Source organism: Salvelinus sp. IW2-2015, unplaced genomic scaffold (assembly GCF_002910315.2).
Source record: "Salvelinus sp. IW2-2015 unplaced genomic scaffold, ASM291031v2 Un_scaffold861, whole genome shotgun sequence".
Taxonomy (NCBI): domain Eukaryota; kingdom Metazoa; phylum Chordata; class Actinopteri; order Salmoniformes; family Salmonidae; genus Salvelinus; species Salvelinus sp. IW2-2015.
In genome coordinates this window covers 349,456-367,564 of record NW_019942631.1, presented here as the reverse complement: position 1 = coordinate 367,564, position 18,109 = coordinate 349,456, and the positions used below count along the sequence as shown (strand labels likewise).

Genomic DNA, 18,109 nt, shown 5'->3' with positions numbered 1-18,109 from the left:
TATTGTCTGTAATGTCTGTAATGTCTGTAATGTCTGCAATGTCTGCAATGTCTGTAATGTCTATATTGTCTGTAATGTCTGTAATGTCTGCAATGTCTGCAATGTCTGTATTGTCTCATGTGTCGGACCCCAGTAAGACCAGCTGTCTCCATTGTGGTCGACTAATAGGGATTCTAACAAATCAAACCTATCAGTTTAGTAGGTACTTCATAGGGAAATGCTGCCTATTACTTATCAGCTGATTCAAATTATTACCAAAACTAGATTATTTATTATGTTGATAATAGTAGAAAATAACAGTACTAACATGTTGCCCTTGGTGTCATACCTTGGCATTCATATTTTCCAACACATGGAAATATACACACCAGCCCAGACGTACCTTGGCCATGGCCTGTGAGTTGGTGAGTGTCTCTGAGAGGCGTGGGTAGGTGTAGGAGCTGTAGGGGTGTGTCTGAGGAGGACTCTTAAAGACCCCGCTGGCCCTGTGGGGCACGTTGGGCTCCTGGAGGCCAGACCCCGACCTGGAGCGCTGTCTGATGGCCGGCGTGGGGCTGTTCTGCCTCACATACGACGACTTGGGCCTCTTCTCGTACTCRTCTCTGGACACGCCGCTGTAGCTCCACTCGCTGTCCGGGTAGTTGATTTGCTCGCTGTGCAGCGATGTGCGGGACGGCGTCCCCACCATTGACGCGTCCCGGTAGTCCTGACTGGACGAGCCACCTACGGACGCACGGTAGTACCCCCCTGTCGTGGACCCGGCGGACCCCCCTCCGCTGCCCACCCCGGACCCTGATCCCACCTCGTCGGCCGAGCGCGCCCCCGCCACCTTGCTCTCCAGGTAGGTGTGGTAGTCCGGAGGCAGCTTGGCGTAATCGGCCTTCTGAGGCATGGCGTCGGGGTAGAAGGGGATGCGGGTGGYGTGGGTGAGGTGGCCGTTCTGTTTGGGGAAGCGGTAGTGTCTCCCCACGGCCCAGTCACCATCTGGAGCAAAGCCTTTACTGTCCTTCCTGTAGGGCTCCAGAGAGAAGTCCCTACTGGAGGTGTCCAGGTCACAGGAGTACCGGGAGTAATAGTGGCTGAAGCCGTTCTCCTCGTTGGGGTGGGGGTGTTGGGGGTGGTGGGAGGCGGGTTTGGGGGCCCCAGCCTGGTGGGAGCCCGTAGGGCTTTCTTTACGTAGGGAGTTGGAACGTGTCACAGATATGCTGTCGAACTCCTCCAGGAGACCATTGATGGACGCATCCTTCGGGGGACGGTTCCCTCGAACTATGGTCTGTGGAACAGACAGTAAACACACAGTTAATTTATTGTAGCTACAGGGAGGGCACCATAGAAATATAATGGAATGGGAAGGTCCATTCTAGTCATTCTATTTCTATAGAAGGAACTACCTACCCATGCACTGTAGATGGATAACATGTAACCATGATGATACACTCCTGTCTTCAAATTAATATATCTGTACTATCAATGGAAACATCAATCATACTTTTTCCATTGAGTAATATTCCATTGAGGTGCTGTGTTGCAGATTAGCATTTTTCATCATGAATGTTGTTCTGGAGGCAGCTCTGCAGAGTGGTCACTAGCTGGCACAGCCACAAAGTCATAAAATCTGATTTTAAACCTAACCTTAACSCTAACCTTAACAACACTGCTAACCCTAATGCCTAACCTTACACTCTTAGATAAAAGGGTTCCAAAAGGGTTCTGCGGCTGTCCCCATAGGAGAACCCYTTTTGGTTCCAGGTAGAACCATTTTTGATTCCAAGTAAAACCCTCTGTGTAAACGGTTCTACCTGGAACCAAAAGGGGTTCTTCAAAATTTGAAGAATCTATTTAATAGATATCCTATGGGGAAAGCCAAATAACCCTTTTTGGTTCTAGATAGCACCTTTAAAAAAAATACAAATACAATACAAAAAAGCACATTTTTACAATTTTGACTTTGCAATTTTGACTTTTGAATGTGAAATCACTCAGTTCTGCCTCCAGGACAAGACTCATGACAATAAACATGAACCTGCTGCTGGGTATCACATTTGATGTTATAAAATGAAAACCAGAGAGAAGTGAATGCCTAGGTCTACCCCCTGCCGGTGGAAGTTCTTTAATTACAACCCCCTGCCGGTGTGACTTCTTTAATACAACCCGCCTGCCGGTGTAACTTCTTTAATACAACCCCCTGCCGGTGTGACTTCTTTAAACAACCCCCTGTCGCGGTGTGACTTCTTTAATACAACCCCCTGTCCGGTGGACTTCTTTAATACAACCCCCTGTCCGTGTGACTTCTTTAATACAACCCCTGCCGGTGTGACTTTCTTTTCATCCAACCCCTGCCGGTGTGACTTCTTTAATACAACCCCCTGCGGTGTGACTTCTTTAAGACAACCCCCTGCCGGTGTGATTCTTTAATACAACCCCCTGCCAGGTGTGACTTCTTTAATACAAACCCCCTGTCCGGTGTGACTTCCTTTAATAGCAACCCCTGTCGTGTGACTTCTTTAATACAACCCCCCTCGTGTGGATTCTTAATACAAAGCCCCCTGCCGTGTGACTTCTTTTAATACAAGCCCCTGCCGGTGTGACTTCTTTAATACAACCCTGCCGGTGTGGACTTCTTTAATACAACCCCTGCCGGTGTGACTTCTTTAATACAACCCCCTGTCGGTTGTGACTTCTTTAATACAACCCCCTGCCAGTGTGACTCTTTAATACAACCCCCTGCGCGGTGTGACTCTTTAATACAACCCCCTCCGGTGTGACTTCTTTAATACAACCCCCTGCGGTGTGACTTCTTTAAATACAACCCCCCTGTCGGTGTGACTTTCTTTTAAATACAACCCCCTGCCGGTGTGACTTCTTATAAATACAACCCCTGCCGGTGGTGACTTCTTTAATACAACGCCCCCTGCCTGTGTGACTTCTGTTTAATCAACCCCCTGTCGGTGTGACTTCTTTAATACCACCCCCCCCTGTGCCGGTTGGACTTCTTTAATAGCACCAGCCCTCCGGTGGTGACTTCTTTTAATAGAACCCTGTCGGTGGCTCCTTTGACTTTTATACACAACCCCTGCGTGGTGACTTTTTAATACAACCCCCTGCCGTGTGACCTTCTTTAATACAACCCCCTGCCTGTGTGACTTCTTTAATAAACCGCCCTGTCGGTGTGACTTCTTTAATACACCCCCCCTGCGGTGTGACTTCTTTAATACAACCCCCTGCCGGTGTGACTTCTTTAATACAACCCCCTGTCGGTTAGCTGACTTCTTTAATAACAACCCCTGCCGGTGTGACTTCTTTAATACAACCCCCTGCCCGTTGACTTCTTTAATACAACCCCCTGCCGGTGTGACCTTCTTTAATACAAACCCCTGGCCCGGTTGTGGACTTCCTTTATACCCGCGATTACTACACTTTATACCGCAACGTCGGTGACTTTCTTTAATGCACAACCCCTGTTCGGTGTGACTTCTTTAATACAACGCCCCTGCGGTTGTGACTTCTTTAATACAACCCCCCTTGCCGGTGTGACTTCTTTAAATACAACCCCCTCCCGGGTGATTCTTTAATACAACCCCCTCCGGTGTGACTTTTTAATTAGGCAACCCCCTGCGCTGACTCTTTTACACGTGTGTGACTTCTTTAATAGCAACCCCCTGCCGGTGTGACTTTCTTTAATACAACCCCCTTGCCGGTGTGACTTCTTTAATACAACCCCCTGCCCTGTGGTGAACTTCTTTAATACAACCCCTGTCGGTGTGACTTCTTTAATACACCCCCCCCTGCCGGTGTGACTTCTTTAATCAACCCCTTCGGTACTTGTGACTTCTTTTAATACAACCCCCTGCTCGGTTGACTTCTTTAATACAACCCCCTGTGGTTGTGACTTCTTTAATACAAACCCCCTGCCGGTTGACTTCTTTAATACAACCCCTGCTGGCCTGTGTGCTGTGACTTTCTTTTAACTACCAACCCTGTCGGTGTGACTTCTTTAATACAACCCCCTGCCGGTGTGACTTCTTTAATACAACCCCCTGCCGGTGTGACTTCTTTAATACAACCCCCTGTCACACCCTGGCCTTAGTTATCTTTGTTTTCATTATTATTTTAGTTAGGTCAGGGTGTGACATGGGGAAGTATGTGTTTTGGGTTGTCTAGGGGTTTGTAGGTTTAATGGGGAAATGTCTTGTCTAGGTGTTTGTATGTCGATGGCTGCCTGGATTGGTTCTCAATTAGAGACAGCTGTGGTTTATTGTCTCTAATTGGGAGCCATATTTAAGGCAGCCATGGGCATCATGTGTTTGTGGGTAATTGTCTATGTTCTATGTTGCATGTGTGCACTAGTTCTTTATTAGCTTCACGTTCGTCTGTTTGTTGTTTTGTTTCGTTTTCCTTCTTATAATTAAAAGAAGATGTATTTTGCACACGCTGCGCCTTGGTCATCTCTCTCTCCTATAGACGATCGTGACACCCCCTGCCGGTGTGACTTCTTTAATACAACCCCCTGCCGGTGTAACTTCTTTCAAATACAGCCAGAATGGATGGAGAATGATTGAAAAGAGCTACCCTGAAATGTGAGAAGAGGAGAAAGCTGAGGTATACTGAGAGAGACTAGGTTATGTCCCATTTCTTTCCCAAAAGATAAGCTTCAATATCAGTGGGAGGAACTGATCAGGGCACATCAATTAACGTGACATTGGGTGCACTGCACTTACACCCCRCTTTACACAGGCATGCGCACACACAGTCGTACACACACGCACCAACACCAACATACACTGCTGCTTAAAACTCCTAATGCASCTGAAACAACAGCAGCATTGCTCATCCCCCGCTACCCACGGTAAGCTCTTTACATGGTTGCATCCTGAGTCAGAGAGGGGTTGGGGGTGTGTGTGCAAAGCAGATATCCCTGAGGGGAATCAAAGCACTGTGTGTCTCTGCCTCCAGAGGATCAACATAAGGTAAAAACGTTCTTTCTGTCGTTCCGTTCGTCTGCCTGTCTGTCTGTCTGTCTGTCTGTCTGTCTGTCTGTCTGTCTGTTTCTCTCTATTTCTTCCACCTGGCTTTTGATGAAGCTGTAAAAGGACAATGCTGACGGTGAAGTGGGCTCAAAGCGCGTAAATCAAAATGGCTCAAAAGTGACGTAATTAAACATGTGTAGGGGAAGGATTTGTGTTTTCATAAATGATTGCTTTTGATAAAAACGCTCTATCTGCCTTCCCTCCCCGCTTTTGCCTGTGACGGGCCTTAGCCCGGTGTACCCAGGGCCAAATTAATCGAACCCCCTCTTTGCTTGCTTAAATTGTGCGCCATGCTGTGCGCAGTCAAAAGAAAATCACATGCTTGCTAACATGGTTAGCTAGATGATTGAATGAGTCTGTTTTCAACAAATCAAGTTTTTTAGACTTCTATTTTAACCAAGCAAGACAAATAAACATTCAATCAGTACTGAGTGAATTAACAAAATAATTTTGCAACGAACGCTTCCAGACAGTCCAGTTAAATGGTCTGTCGAAATCAATGTTTTAAGAACCGGTTCTGCCTGTGGATCTGAAGATTGTGGGTTGGCTTCCCGGAGGATACATTTAGACCATTATTTTAGTTTTTAGTTTTGACTAAAACCCCCTCCCCCCCCCCTTCGACACACACACACACACACACACACTTATTTTCATTTATACTGAACAAAAATATAAACACAACATGCAACAATTTCAAAGATTTTGCTGAGTTACGGTTCGTATGAGAAATTAATAAATTAATTAGGCTTTAATCTATGGATTTCACATGACTGGGCAGGGGCGCTGCCATGGGTGGGCCTAGGAGGTCACCCACTGGGGAGCCAGGCCCAGCCAATCAGAATTAGTTTTCCCCCACAAAATGGCCTTATTACAAACAGAAATACTCCTCAGCACTACCCCCCTGGGCCGGCGTGGTTACACGTGGTCTGCGGTTGTGAGGCCAGTTGGACATACTGCCAAATTGTCTAAAATGACGTTGGAGGCAGCTTATGATAGAGAAATTAACATTCAATTGTCTGGCAACACCTCTGGTGGACATTCCTGCAGTCACCATGCCAATTGCATGCTCCCTCAAAACTTGAGACATCGTGTTGTGTGACACAACTGCACATTTTTAGAGTGGCCTTTTATTGTCCCCAGCACAAGTTGCACCTGTGTAATGATCATGCTGTTTAATCAGCTTCTTGATATGCCACACCTGTCAGGTGGATGGATTATCTTGGATTATCTTATCTAACATGGATGTAAACAAATTTGTACACAAAATTGGAGAGAAATAAGCTTTTTGTGCATTATGCCCCGTACATGTTCTGGTTATTTTATTTCAGCTCGTGAAACATGGACCAGCACTTTAGAAGTTGGTGTCATATTTTTGATCAGTGTATTAGGTGACTCTTAAAATAAGCTTTGGGTTCGTGGAGTGGCAGGCAAGTGCAGTGAGTGCGTGTACTACTGCGCGTGTCTTGCTAGAACGGAGGAGAGACAGCTGACTCTCAGGAGAGTCGTTGCCTCATCCGTGAGATGCATCCTACAGTCTGTCCAGGGACACAGTGTGTTATGGTAAAGGGTGATTGTGCGCCTGCCACGGAGAATGTCAGCTGGAGCTGACAAACGACTTACACAATTCAAAGACATGGTACACATGGTACTTGACTCACTATCAATACTTATCAATAGTGTTTTTATCAGGATTACCAACATTGCCCTTGACGATCCACAGGTTTGCATGTTTTTCTGTTCAAGCCCAGTGCCACACACCTGATTCTACACTCAGCTGTCATCGAGACCTCGCTGTTCATCCAGACCTCGCTGTGTCATCAGACCCGCTGTTCATCCAGACCTCGCTGTTCATCCAGACCTCGCTGTTTCATCCAGACTCGCTGTTCATCCAGACCTCGCTGTTCATCCAGACCTCGCTGTTCATCAGACCTCGCTGTTCATCCAGACCTCGGCTGTTCATCCAGACCTCGGCTGTTCATCCAGACTCGGCTGTTCATCAGACCATCAGCTGTTTCATCAGACCTCAGCTGGTTCATCCAGACCTCAGCTGTTTCATCCAGACCTCAGCTGTTCATCCTGACACTCAGCTCGCTGTTCATCCAGACTCGGCTGTTCATCAGACCTCGGCTGTTCATCCAGACCTCGGCTGTTCATCGCATGCACAACTCAGCTGTTCATCGAGACCTCAGCTGTTCATCCAGACCTCAGCTGTTCATCAGACCTCAGCTGTTCATCCAGACCTCAGCTGTTCCCAGACCTCAGCTGTTCATCAGACCTCAGCTGGTTCCGAGACCTCGCCTGATACTCAGCTGTCACCAGACCTCAGCCGGCTCACCCGGCTTTCATCACCACTGTTATCACTAGCTGTCATCGACCGTTGTTCATCAGCAGACCCACTTTCATCAGGATAGTTCATTACGGCCCCGCGTATCCCTCCTTCATCAGCAGCTGTTCATCCAGACCTCAGCCTTACAGCCCAGCTCCGTTCATCGAGACCTCAGCTGTTATCGAGACCTCGCTGTTCATCAGACCTCGCTGTTCATCCGGACCGCGCTGTTCATAACCTCAGCTGTTCATCGAGACCTCAGCTGTTCATCCAGACCCATTCATCAGACCTCGGCTGTTCTCCAGACCTCGAGCTGTTCATCCAGACCTCAGCTGTTCATCCTGACCTGCGTTATCAGACCTCGCTGTTCATCAGACCTCGGCTGTTCATCCAGACCTCAGCTGTTCATCCAGACCTCGAGCTGTTCATCCAGACCTCAGCTGTTCATCGAGACCTCGGCTGTTCATCCAGACCTCAGCTGTTCATCGAGACCTCGCTGTTCATCCAGACCTCAGCTGTTCATCCAACCTCAGTGTTCATCCTACCTCAGCCTGTCATCCAGACCTCAGCTGTGTATCCAGACTCAGCTGTTCACCAGACCTCAGCTGTTCATCGAGCCTCGCGTTCATCAGACCTCAGCTGTTCACTCCTAGACCTCAGCTGTTCATCCAGACCTACGCTGTTCATCAGACTCGCTGTTCATCCAGACCTCAGCTGTTCATCGAGACCTCAGCTGTTCATCAGACCTCACGTTCACTCGACTCACCGTCATCAGACCTCAGCTGTTCTCGAGACCTCAGCTGTTCATTCCAGACCTAGACCTGTTCATCGAGACCTCAGCTATTCATCGAGACCTCAGCTGTTCATCCGAGAACCTCAGCTGTTCATCAGACCTTCATGTTTCATCCGAACCTCAGCTGCTTATCGAGACCTCATATGAATAGCTAGAATCAGGTGTTGGTAGACTGGCGCTGAACAAAAAAGTCTGTATAAACCTTTGTAGTTGTCAAGAGCAATTGTGGTCACCTGAATGTATTTAAAAAGTATCTCTGATGAAATGTACATTTGGTTGTTACATTTTATATTAGTGATAACTCACTTTGTTAACAGGTAATGTAGTACTAGGCCTTTCTTCCAGTAAACTTTAAGTACATCTTTACGTACTTATATAGTTAATGGGTACGTGTTGATTAGTAGGTCAAAGCTGTGTCTGGAAAACCTTGTTAGAGCATGGTTGGAATAGGCATTGTGGTGCTCATGTGAATTTCCTCTCTTTTTCAGCTTCTGACCAATGCCTACTTCTCACTTAAAACATATGTGTGTGTAATATTATATATCAGTTGAAGTCGGAAGTTAACATACACCTTAGCCAAATACATTAAACTCAGGTTTCACAATTCCTGACATTAATCCTTAGTAAAATTCCCTGTTTTAGCTCAGTTAGATCACCACTTTATTTGAGAATGTGAAATGTCAGAATAATAGTAGAGACAATGATTTATTTCAGCTTTATTTTCTTTCATCACATTCCCAGTGGGTCAGAAGTTTACATACACTCAATTAGTATTTTGGAGCATTGCCCTTAAATTGTTTAACTTGGGTCAAACTTTCATTAGCCTTCCACAAGCTTCCCACAATAAGTTGGGGTGAATTTTGGCCCATTCCTCCTGACAGAGCTGGTGTAACTGAGTCAGGTTTTAGGCCTCCTTGCTCCACACGCTTTTTCAGTTCTGCCCACAAATGTTCTATACGATTGAGCTCAGGGCTTTGTGTAGGGCACTCCGATACCTTGACTTTGTTGTCCTTTAGCCATTTTGCCACAGCTTTGGAAGTATGCTTGGGGTCATTGTCCATTTGGAAGACCCATTTGCGACCAAGCTTTAACTTCCTGACTGATGTCTTGAGATGTTGCTTCAATATATCCACATAATTTTCCTCCCTCATGACGCCATCTATTTTGTGAATGTCCCCAATCCTCCTGCAGCAAAGGACCCCCACAACATGATGCTGCTACCCCTGTGCTTCACGGTTGGATGGTATTTTTCAGCTTGCAAGGCTCCCCCTTTTTCCTCCAACATAATGATGGTCATTATAGACCGAAACAGTTCTATTTTTGTTTCATCAGACCAGAGGACATTTCTCCAAAAAGTACATCTTTTCAGTTGCCAAACCGTAGACTGGCTTTTTTATGGCGGTTTTGGAGCATTGGCTTCTTCCTTGCTGAGGGCCTTTCAGGTTATGTCGATATAGGACTCGTTATACTGTGGATATCGATACTTTGCCACTGTTTTCTCCAGCATCTTCACAAGGTCCTTTGCTGTTGGTCTGGGATTAATTTGCACTTTTTGCACCAAAGACGTTCATCTCTATGAGACAGAACGCATCTCCTTCCTGAGTGGTATGACAGCTGCGTGATCATGGTGTTTATACTTGCGTACTATTGTTTGTACGAATGAACATGGTACCTTCAGGCATATTGGAAATTGCTCCCAAGGATGAACCAGACTTTGGTGGAGGTCTACAATATTTTTCTGAGGTCTTGACTGATTTCTTTAGATTTCACATGATGTCAAGCAAAGAGGCACTGAGATTTGAAGGTAGGCGCTTGAAATACATCCACAGGTACACCTCCAATTGATTCAAATGATGTCAATTAGCCTATCAGAAGCTTCTAAAGCCATGACATATTTTTCTGGAATTTTCCAAGCTGTTTTAAAGGCACAGTCAACTTAGTGTATGTAAACTTCTGACCCACTAGGAATTGTGACACAGTGAATTATAAGTGAAATATCTGTCTGTAAACAATTGTTGGAAAACATGACTTGTGTCATGCACAAATAGTATGTCCTAACCGACTTGCCAAAAAACTATAGTTTGTTAACAAAGAAATTTGTGGATGGTTGAAAAACGAGTTTAATACTCCAACCTAAGTGTATGTAAACTTCCACTTCAACTGTGTATTATATATATTAATATATATATATCTCGTCACATACATGCCATTGTGCTTGTTTAATGAGATATGTAGGAGTTCAGTGTAACGCTTAGCACCTAAGTCCGCCTACATCAACACGGTACATCCCCACAACGCTACTCAGACACCTCACCCTGGCTCCCTTCACTGCTTCACCCTTACTTTCTCGCTAATATCTCACAGCCACACCCTGCTCTCTACGTTCAACCTCTACTGCACTACTATCCCACACCTTGGAACACCTCTGCTTGACCCAACGAATCTCACCTCAGAATGCTCTGCACACAACTCGCACCACAATCCAATTCCCTGTCCTTTGACTTTGCACTCTCCTACACTTTCCCCCCTCTCACCTTCCTTCCACCCCTCTCACCTTCCTTCACCCCTCTCTACCCATTCCACCCCTCCTCTCCTCTGGTCCCCTTCAACTCTCTCTTCCATCACCTGCATACCCCCTATTCACCCCTCTCAACCTCATTCCAGCTCCTCTACTCATTTCCACCTCTACCTCTGCTTCCACCTCTCAATACCCCCTCTCTCTCACCGTTTCACCTCTTCTTTCCATCCCTCTCTACCCCTTTCCCCTCTCTCCTATGTTCCCCTCTCCATCACCGTGCTACCTTCCTTTCCCTCCTCGTCTCTCACACCTTGCCCTACCCTCCCCCTCTGGTGCCTTCTCTTCATACCTGCTACTCCCCTCTCCCCTTCTCCCTTTCACCCTCCATTCCACCCTCTCACCCCTTCGCCCTCTCACCCTCTCTCCACCCTATACCTCCTGTCCACCCTCTCACCTCCATCCACCTCCTCTCAACCTCTCTTACCCTCTCATCCTCTCTTCACCCCTCTCCCTTCTCTTCACCCTCTCATCCTTCCTTTCTACCTCCTTTCACCCCTTACCTTCCCCCACCTCTCTCACCCTCCATTCCATCCCTTCTCACCCTTCTCTTCCACCCTCTTTTCATCCTCTCTTCCACCCCTCTCACCTCTCCTTTCCACCCTCTCACCTTCTCTTCCACCCTCTCACCTTCTCCCTATTCAACACCTCTCTCCCTCTTTCCAGCATTAGGCGGAAAGCTGTGGGGACTCAGCAGTGCAAAGAACTGGAACTCAAAGTGAAACAAGCTATAAAACACAAACGCTGAAGAGGACGGAGAGGCTGTGGAGAGTAGGAAATAATATAGGTGGATTGGATAGCGTTTAAGCAATACAGCTAAGAATTCCACCTTGCCAGTTAGAGGGAAGGTGGAGCCTATTACCAAATGTTTATACCTATCTGATCCTTTCAAATCGACTTGAGCTTAGGGCGCTATAGGGGTAGAGGATAGAGGTTGTTTCTGGACAGCCCTGTTATCAATCTATCATGTTTTGAAACATTAGAATCAATTTTTTCAACTGAAAATGAATTGTAATTTCAATCAGAATTTAAATGTTTTGATTTTCTTGAAGGCCATCAAATGCAGATAAATCAGCTTTGACAACGTGTTCAACGTAGAACACTCATCATTTCTCACTATCATCAACTAGGGGAGGCGAGCACTGGGAGTGTCAGTTATTTAATTAAAACATCAACTTTTGGTTTGGTAAAAATCAATAACCTGTTCCCTTTAGTAGGCAGACCAAGAGAGTGCCGCATAGGTTAAGAGAGATTTGCTGGTAATGAAAAGCGAAGAGAGCGAAAGCGAGAGAGGAGAGCGGACACGCACATAGAGGTTTATTGTGTGTCCAGAATCGGCCTGTCAAGCTTTATCCTACTCACGTAAAGTTCTGCTCTGCATTCTGTCGTCTGTCTGTCTGTCGTCTGGTCTGTCTGTCTGTCTGTCTGTACTGTCTGTCTGTCTGTCTGTCTGTCTGTCTGTCTGTCTGTCTGTCTGCTCTGTCTGTCGTCTGTCTGTCTGCCTGCCTGCCTGCCTGCTGCTTGCTGCTTGTCAAGGCTAAGCACTGCGTTAGAGAGGATAAGGAGGAGAAGGAGGCCAGATGGGCTAGGGCGGAGGAGCAGAGGAGATCTATCTTGTATTCTGCGTGTATGTCCGTCTGCTCAGTGTACATACTGGCAGAGAGGAAGGAGAAGGTTAGGGCAGGCGAGAAAGGGCAAGGAATGAGGATTATTGAGTAGCAGAAGTGGATGCCCAATGAGGAGAGAGGAGAGACAGACAGGGCGATGGGGGAGCCCAAGAGACGTGAGGTAGTGCAAGCGAGGACAGTGGATGGGGGGAAGCCAAGAGAGGTGAGGTATGTGAGGAGGACAGGGGATGGGAGCCCAAGGAACGTGGGCGTAGTAAGGGGAGGGCATGGGATTGGGGGAGCCCAAGAGATGTGACGGGAGTAGGGGCAGGACAGGATGGGGGGATCCAAAGAGAGATGAGCGTTTTTAGGCCTCGAGGATAAGGATAGGGATGGGGAAGCCCAAGAGGAGGTGCAGGTAGCTGAAGGTGAGGACAGGCGGATGGGGCGAACCCAAGCGAAGTGGGCGTAGTAAGGTGAGGCATGGGATTGGGGAGCCCAAGAGAGATGGGTATTTAGAGGAGCGATAAGGATAGGGATGGGAGCCCAGAGAGATGGATAGTGAGAGGAGGACATGGAATGGGCGGCTGCCCAAGAGAGATGACGGGTAGTTAGGGGGGATAGGAGTGAATACACTCCAGAGCGAGTTAGGGCGGGCGATAGGGGCATGGGGGAGCAAAGTAGGAGATAGAGGTAGTTAGGGGGGGAATATAGGGGATGGGGGGAGCCCTAGAGTGGTGAGGTAGTGAGGGGAGGAACATGGAGGGGGATGAAAAGGTGATCCGGCTCATTGGGAGATAAGGTTGAATTAACCTTGGAGGTAATGAAGGAGGGGAGGGAGGGAAGAGAGGAGAAGGGGGGTGGCATAGAAGAAAGGAGGGAGATGAAAGGGTAAAGGGAGGGGGGTAATTAATGAGGTTGCCCTCTAAGTGACTCTTGGCTATAACCCTGTTTTAGAGCCCACGGTTCACTCACCACAGCCTTGGAACCATCACACGAACAGACAGATACATATACACACACGTACGTACACACACACACACACACATATCACCCTCCACTCTCAGGTACACCAATACGGCCCACGCTGTTCCTCTCAACCCTTCTGTCTTTCAGTCTTCATCTCAATGAGAGCTCCTGGTTGTATAACAATTGGAGTCAAGTAATTCTTGTCATCTACTGGAATCTTGTCATATATCCTAGTGGGTACAAACTGACGCAGGTGTGTCCTCCTCCGCCCCTTCGTCTCGGTTAGTCACAGACTGATGCACTGCACCTACACACCCACAATACATTCTTAAAGCCCTCCTACTCTCTACTCACATCTTCCTCTTTCTCTCACTGACAGCATCTCTCTGTGACACCTTACACAGCAGAGAATATACACACGCACGCACGCACGCACGCACACACACACGCACGCACGCAGTGTGATACTGAAGTGTAGTAGCGTATTAGTAAACAATCTGTGGACTGTAATGTAAGTGTATTCGCTCYATTGTTTATGAGATAATGTTAAAAGGCCCTTAACCCGGGACAAATAACCCTCTCGCAACTCTCCTTCAAGGCTCCCTACTGCATCATTGATCAAACGAGGGACAAATTATGCCGAAAATTATGATTTAAAGGAGCTTTTTAGATAACTAGAGGACAAAGACGTTGACACAAAGAGATGATTAGGAGCAGAACACGTTATGAGCACATCGTGTACAAGTTCAACATCAAAACACTTCTTGTTCGTTTGCTTATGAGGTTTGACAAACCTTCCTCCAAAAGTCCTTTCAGACATGATGAAGCAGACGTAATGGTGCTCCAGCCCTCTATGCGTTATCGTAATTGTATGTTAAATAGTGTAATTCAACCCTTGTCTGTCACAACATTCTGTATGCTTGCAGGAGAGATTCTCATCTGGGCCTACTATCAGGAATCCCTAACCATTCTTCTCCACTAATGCTTCTCTAGGCAAAAGCCTGGCTATGCACACGACAAACTCACCATGCTTTCCTGAAGACAACAATGTATACCAAAACCGCTTCAGTCCTGTTTTAGAACCCGCCATCATAGGCACTCGAAGACTGCACTTGTTGAAGTGGTAAAGAATGACCTTTAAATTGGCCGTCAGACCGAGGCTCTTTAATCTGTCCCTCGTGCTCCTAGCATCGTACCTTATGTGCATCATCGCACATGTCAGAGAGACATACCTCTTTGTGATTATATCCACGATCATTCGCTGCCTCGCCTTGGTTACACACCATTTCTTCACTCTGGAATGACAGAATTGGAACCACCAGTTAATTTCCTGGCATCATTAATGCCAGATCTTTCGAGAACCAAGTTCTGCCGGCCGGTTAGAATAATCGGTTACTCTCGCTCCAGTGAAAGAATATATTAGTTCCGGTACGTATTGTTATTCTTTTGTCCCCTCCTGACATCAAGCTCCTTACTGTAAATTGGTGGTGCTTGCTCGAAGGCTCACCGCTTTCTCAGAGAGGAGTTTACCTGACAATTATATGTTTAGTTTCACGGCTCCCTTTACATACTACTTACTCTCACCCTGTTCCTTCTTGTGTGGTGATGGTTGTGTCGACGTTGAACACACATGAGCCACTCTGTTAACGTTCCCTCATCCTGAGCTCATGGCCCGAGAGACAACACAATCAGCTGTTAGTACAACTAATTAAAGGTCTCTCATATCACACACATGGAATGAGCACAGGCCAGCAGCACAATCTCGCCTCTTACCGTTTGCTGGAACGCCTTGAGTGTTCCTTCAGACCATAAGGAACGTTGGGAGCCACTGGTGTGTCAAAGTGCTTACCACTGCTGCGTTCTCCAGACACCTTGGAGAATCACACAACTATGTAGATGCCCAGAGTTTGGTTCTGAGTCTCTCAGAAACCACCTGAGGTGCTATTAAGGTAGCGGGCCACCAAAGTTTGTAATGGTAGACGATTATGTAATCTCGATCGATGTACTGTCACCAGCCATCGTCTCAAATATATCAAACTGTGAGAGACACTTCGTCAGATTACGACCTCTGCGCCCCGTGAAGTGGAGCGTGCAGTGAGTTATGCCTGACGCATCCTCTCTATCTTTGAGCGCGAACAGAAGAGTCAAGAACGGCCCTTTGGCTATGACATACGGAGCTGGCTATATTCATGACGTGCATCAGGTTACTCACGAGAAGCATTCCAGACAGTTGAGAAAACTCCTGATCTACACTTTGTAACAACATTGATCGGCATCCGAAAATCAGATCTCTCAACTGGTTCTGTCATCGAGTGGTCCTTAGACTACTGCAATGCTCTACTTTCCGAGCTGACACAGATAAAGCCACTAAATAAACTTCAGTTAAGTGGCTAAACACAGGCTGCTCAGATACGTCCTTATAGACTACCCGCAAACCCCAAAAATGTGGAATCCCTCATTATTCCAGTGCTAACCCTCTCTGACACTGGCTCTCTGTTACCACGCCTCGCTATAGCTGCGCTCGCACACGTCTTGACCACGTTCTGTGTAACTCAGCTTCAACCTAACATAAGCTATAGTAATTTTCACATTCTCGAAGTGTTTCTCCTCCCATTATCTTTCTCCGATCATATAGAAAGGAGTTCTTTGTGCCTGTACTATTACCGTTGACAGAAGTACAGACTATAGGTTCACTAAGATTGGCCGGCCATTACTCCTAACCTGTTCGCCTAAGAATTTATAGCAAACAGCCTGGAAGCAGGGCCTTTCTTTCCTATAGAGCTGCAATTTTTATGCAAATGGTCCCGCCTATCCATGTGAGAGAGCGCAGACTGCGAATCTCCAGACCTTTAAGTCTTTATTGAAGATCATCTCTTTAGTAGTAAGTCCTCATGATTGAGTGTAGTCTGAAACATGTTGAAACAACCTCCTCTCAGTTTTTTCGCCTACCAGCCATAGCTTGTAAGTCTGTTTTATACCTTAATATATTCATTCCACCACACGGAACATCATTCAGAAACCTCACCCAAGTACCAAGCCACAGCTGAAAGATTCTGCGCCCACCAAAAACATGCCACACCATAACCTCGCGTAATCCTATGGACCTCTAGGTCTTCCTTCCTAGCGCTTCTGACGCTTATCTGCTCTGCAGGCCGAGTTTTTTCCCACACATATAAGCCACCCTCTCCTTCAATTCCAAGAAAACTTCAGCGAGCATTCCCATAACATGCATCCATGTCATCCTGTCTTGCTGTCTCTCTCGCGCGTTCTTAGGGCCGCGGTAGTTTCCTCGCATATACAGCAATCCTTGGTATGACACTCAGCCCTGATGCAATATGAATGCTGAACTAATAAAATAACCATTCTCGACTGCTTATATAAAGATATGCTTAATTGACTGGCTGAATGGCTAGCTGGACTGACTGGCTGGCTTAAAACCTTCTCTGGGTTACTCTAGCCGCCGGGACGCAGGCTTGCCGTCCGGCACTTGGCAATAGCTACTACGCGAGAAAATGTAGAGCGCCACAGACATCCTCAGAAAGATATCGACTGAAAGTGAATATTAAATGCCACACCACTATTCCCATAATTACAAGTTAGGCTACATATAGAATACCATTAGATCCTTTAAATGCTTATTAAACTAGCTTTTGTGATGCCAGTTCTATATACTGTCACCACGATAATACAAAAAGGACTTTCGAGGCGAAATATCTACATCAAGAATGCTTATATACTAAATAGATAGTAGTCAGAGACCACAAGTAAAACCAGCCATTATAAGTAGAGCCTGGCTATGCATATTTGCAGATTCCTCTAGCATTCCAGGAACCCTTTGAACTGGCCGGCGCAACACAAAACAGCAGAAATAAAATATAATAATGCCCTTAGGGACCCCCACGGTTTTGGAACGACATCATATCTATTAAGCTATTGCCATGCTTGCATGATATAGCCACGGAAGAGCCGCCGGGCGGATATTGCCAAGCTGGGTCTCAAGTAGGAGAGGTTCTCACAAACAAATAACATAACACACAGCAGATGGTCTCCCCATGTTTGCTATCGGAGGTATATTAGAGCCTACAGCCGATCCAGCAATTTTCTAATGTCACTCTATGACAATTGCGTGTCTCGCATCACCAAGATTAAGCAAACACTAAGCACAAATCACATATTTTCGAGCAAACCTGTACGGTTAACAAAATATCGGTTCCCATTGGAATACACACAAGTACATGCTCACAACCTTTGACCCACCACCCACAACTTGCACTTGCAGATAGACGTTACCTCTGGTGTTCCACATCACAACTATACGGTGGAGTAGTAACGATATGGAATAAATGTCCGTGGATAAACGTATCGATCAAATAAGAAGACGGTCTATCTGTTTTTCAATACAGGAGGACGACAAACTAACGATACTTTTTTGTCTTGCGCAACTCTCAAACAGTACACATAACGTTACACTGATTCCAGATGGCCGTTCTTCTTCATTGCACAAAGGAATAACCTCAACCTATTTCCAAAGACTGGTGACATCCAGTGGAAGCGGTAGGAACTGCAAACAGGTTGATTAGAAATCTAGTATCCAATGAAACCTCATTGAACAGACGGTGACCTCAAAAAATAAAATTTGAATGGTTAGTCCTCGGGGTTTTGCCTGCTACATAGTGTCTGTGATACTCACAGACATGATTCAAACAGTTTTTAGAAACTTCAGAGTGTTTTCTATCAAATCTACTAATAATATGCATATCTAATATTCTGGGGATGAGTAGAAGGAAGTTGAAAAATTGGCATGGCCTAGTA

At 46.4% G+C, this 18,109-nt stretch overlaps 1 protein-coding gene across 1 annotated transcript in view; it reads right to left on the bottom strand.

Annotated features, from left to right (window-relative positions):
- Positions 1 to 18,109, bottom strand: part of LOC112069033 (serine/threonine-protein kinase PAK 5) — a 157,373-nt gene that overhangs the window by 21,233 nt on the left and 118,031 nt on the right. The window contains exon 4 of the mRNA XM_070438372.1: positions 383 to 1,273. Coding sequence (XP_070294473.1) covers positions 383 to 1,273 — 891 coding nt within the window. The remainder of the gene's footprint in view (positions 1 to 382; positions 1,274 to 18,109) is intronic.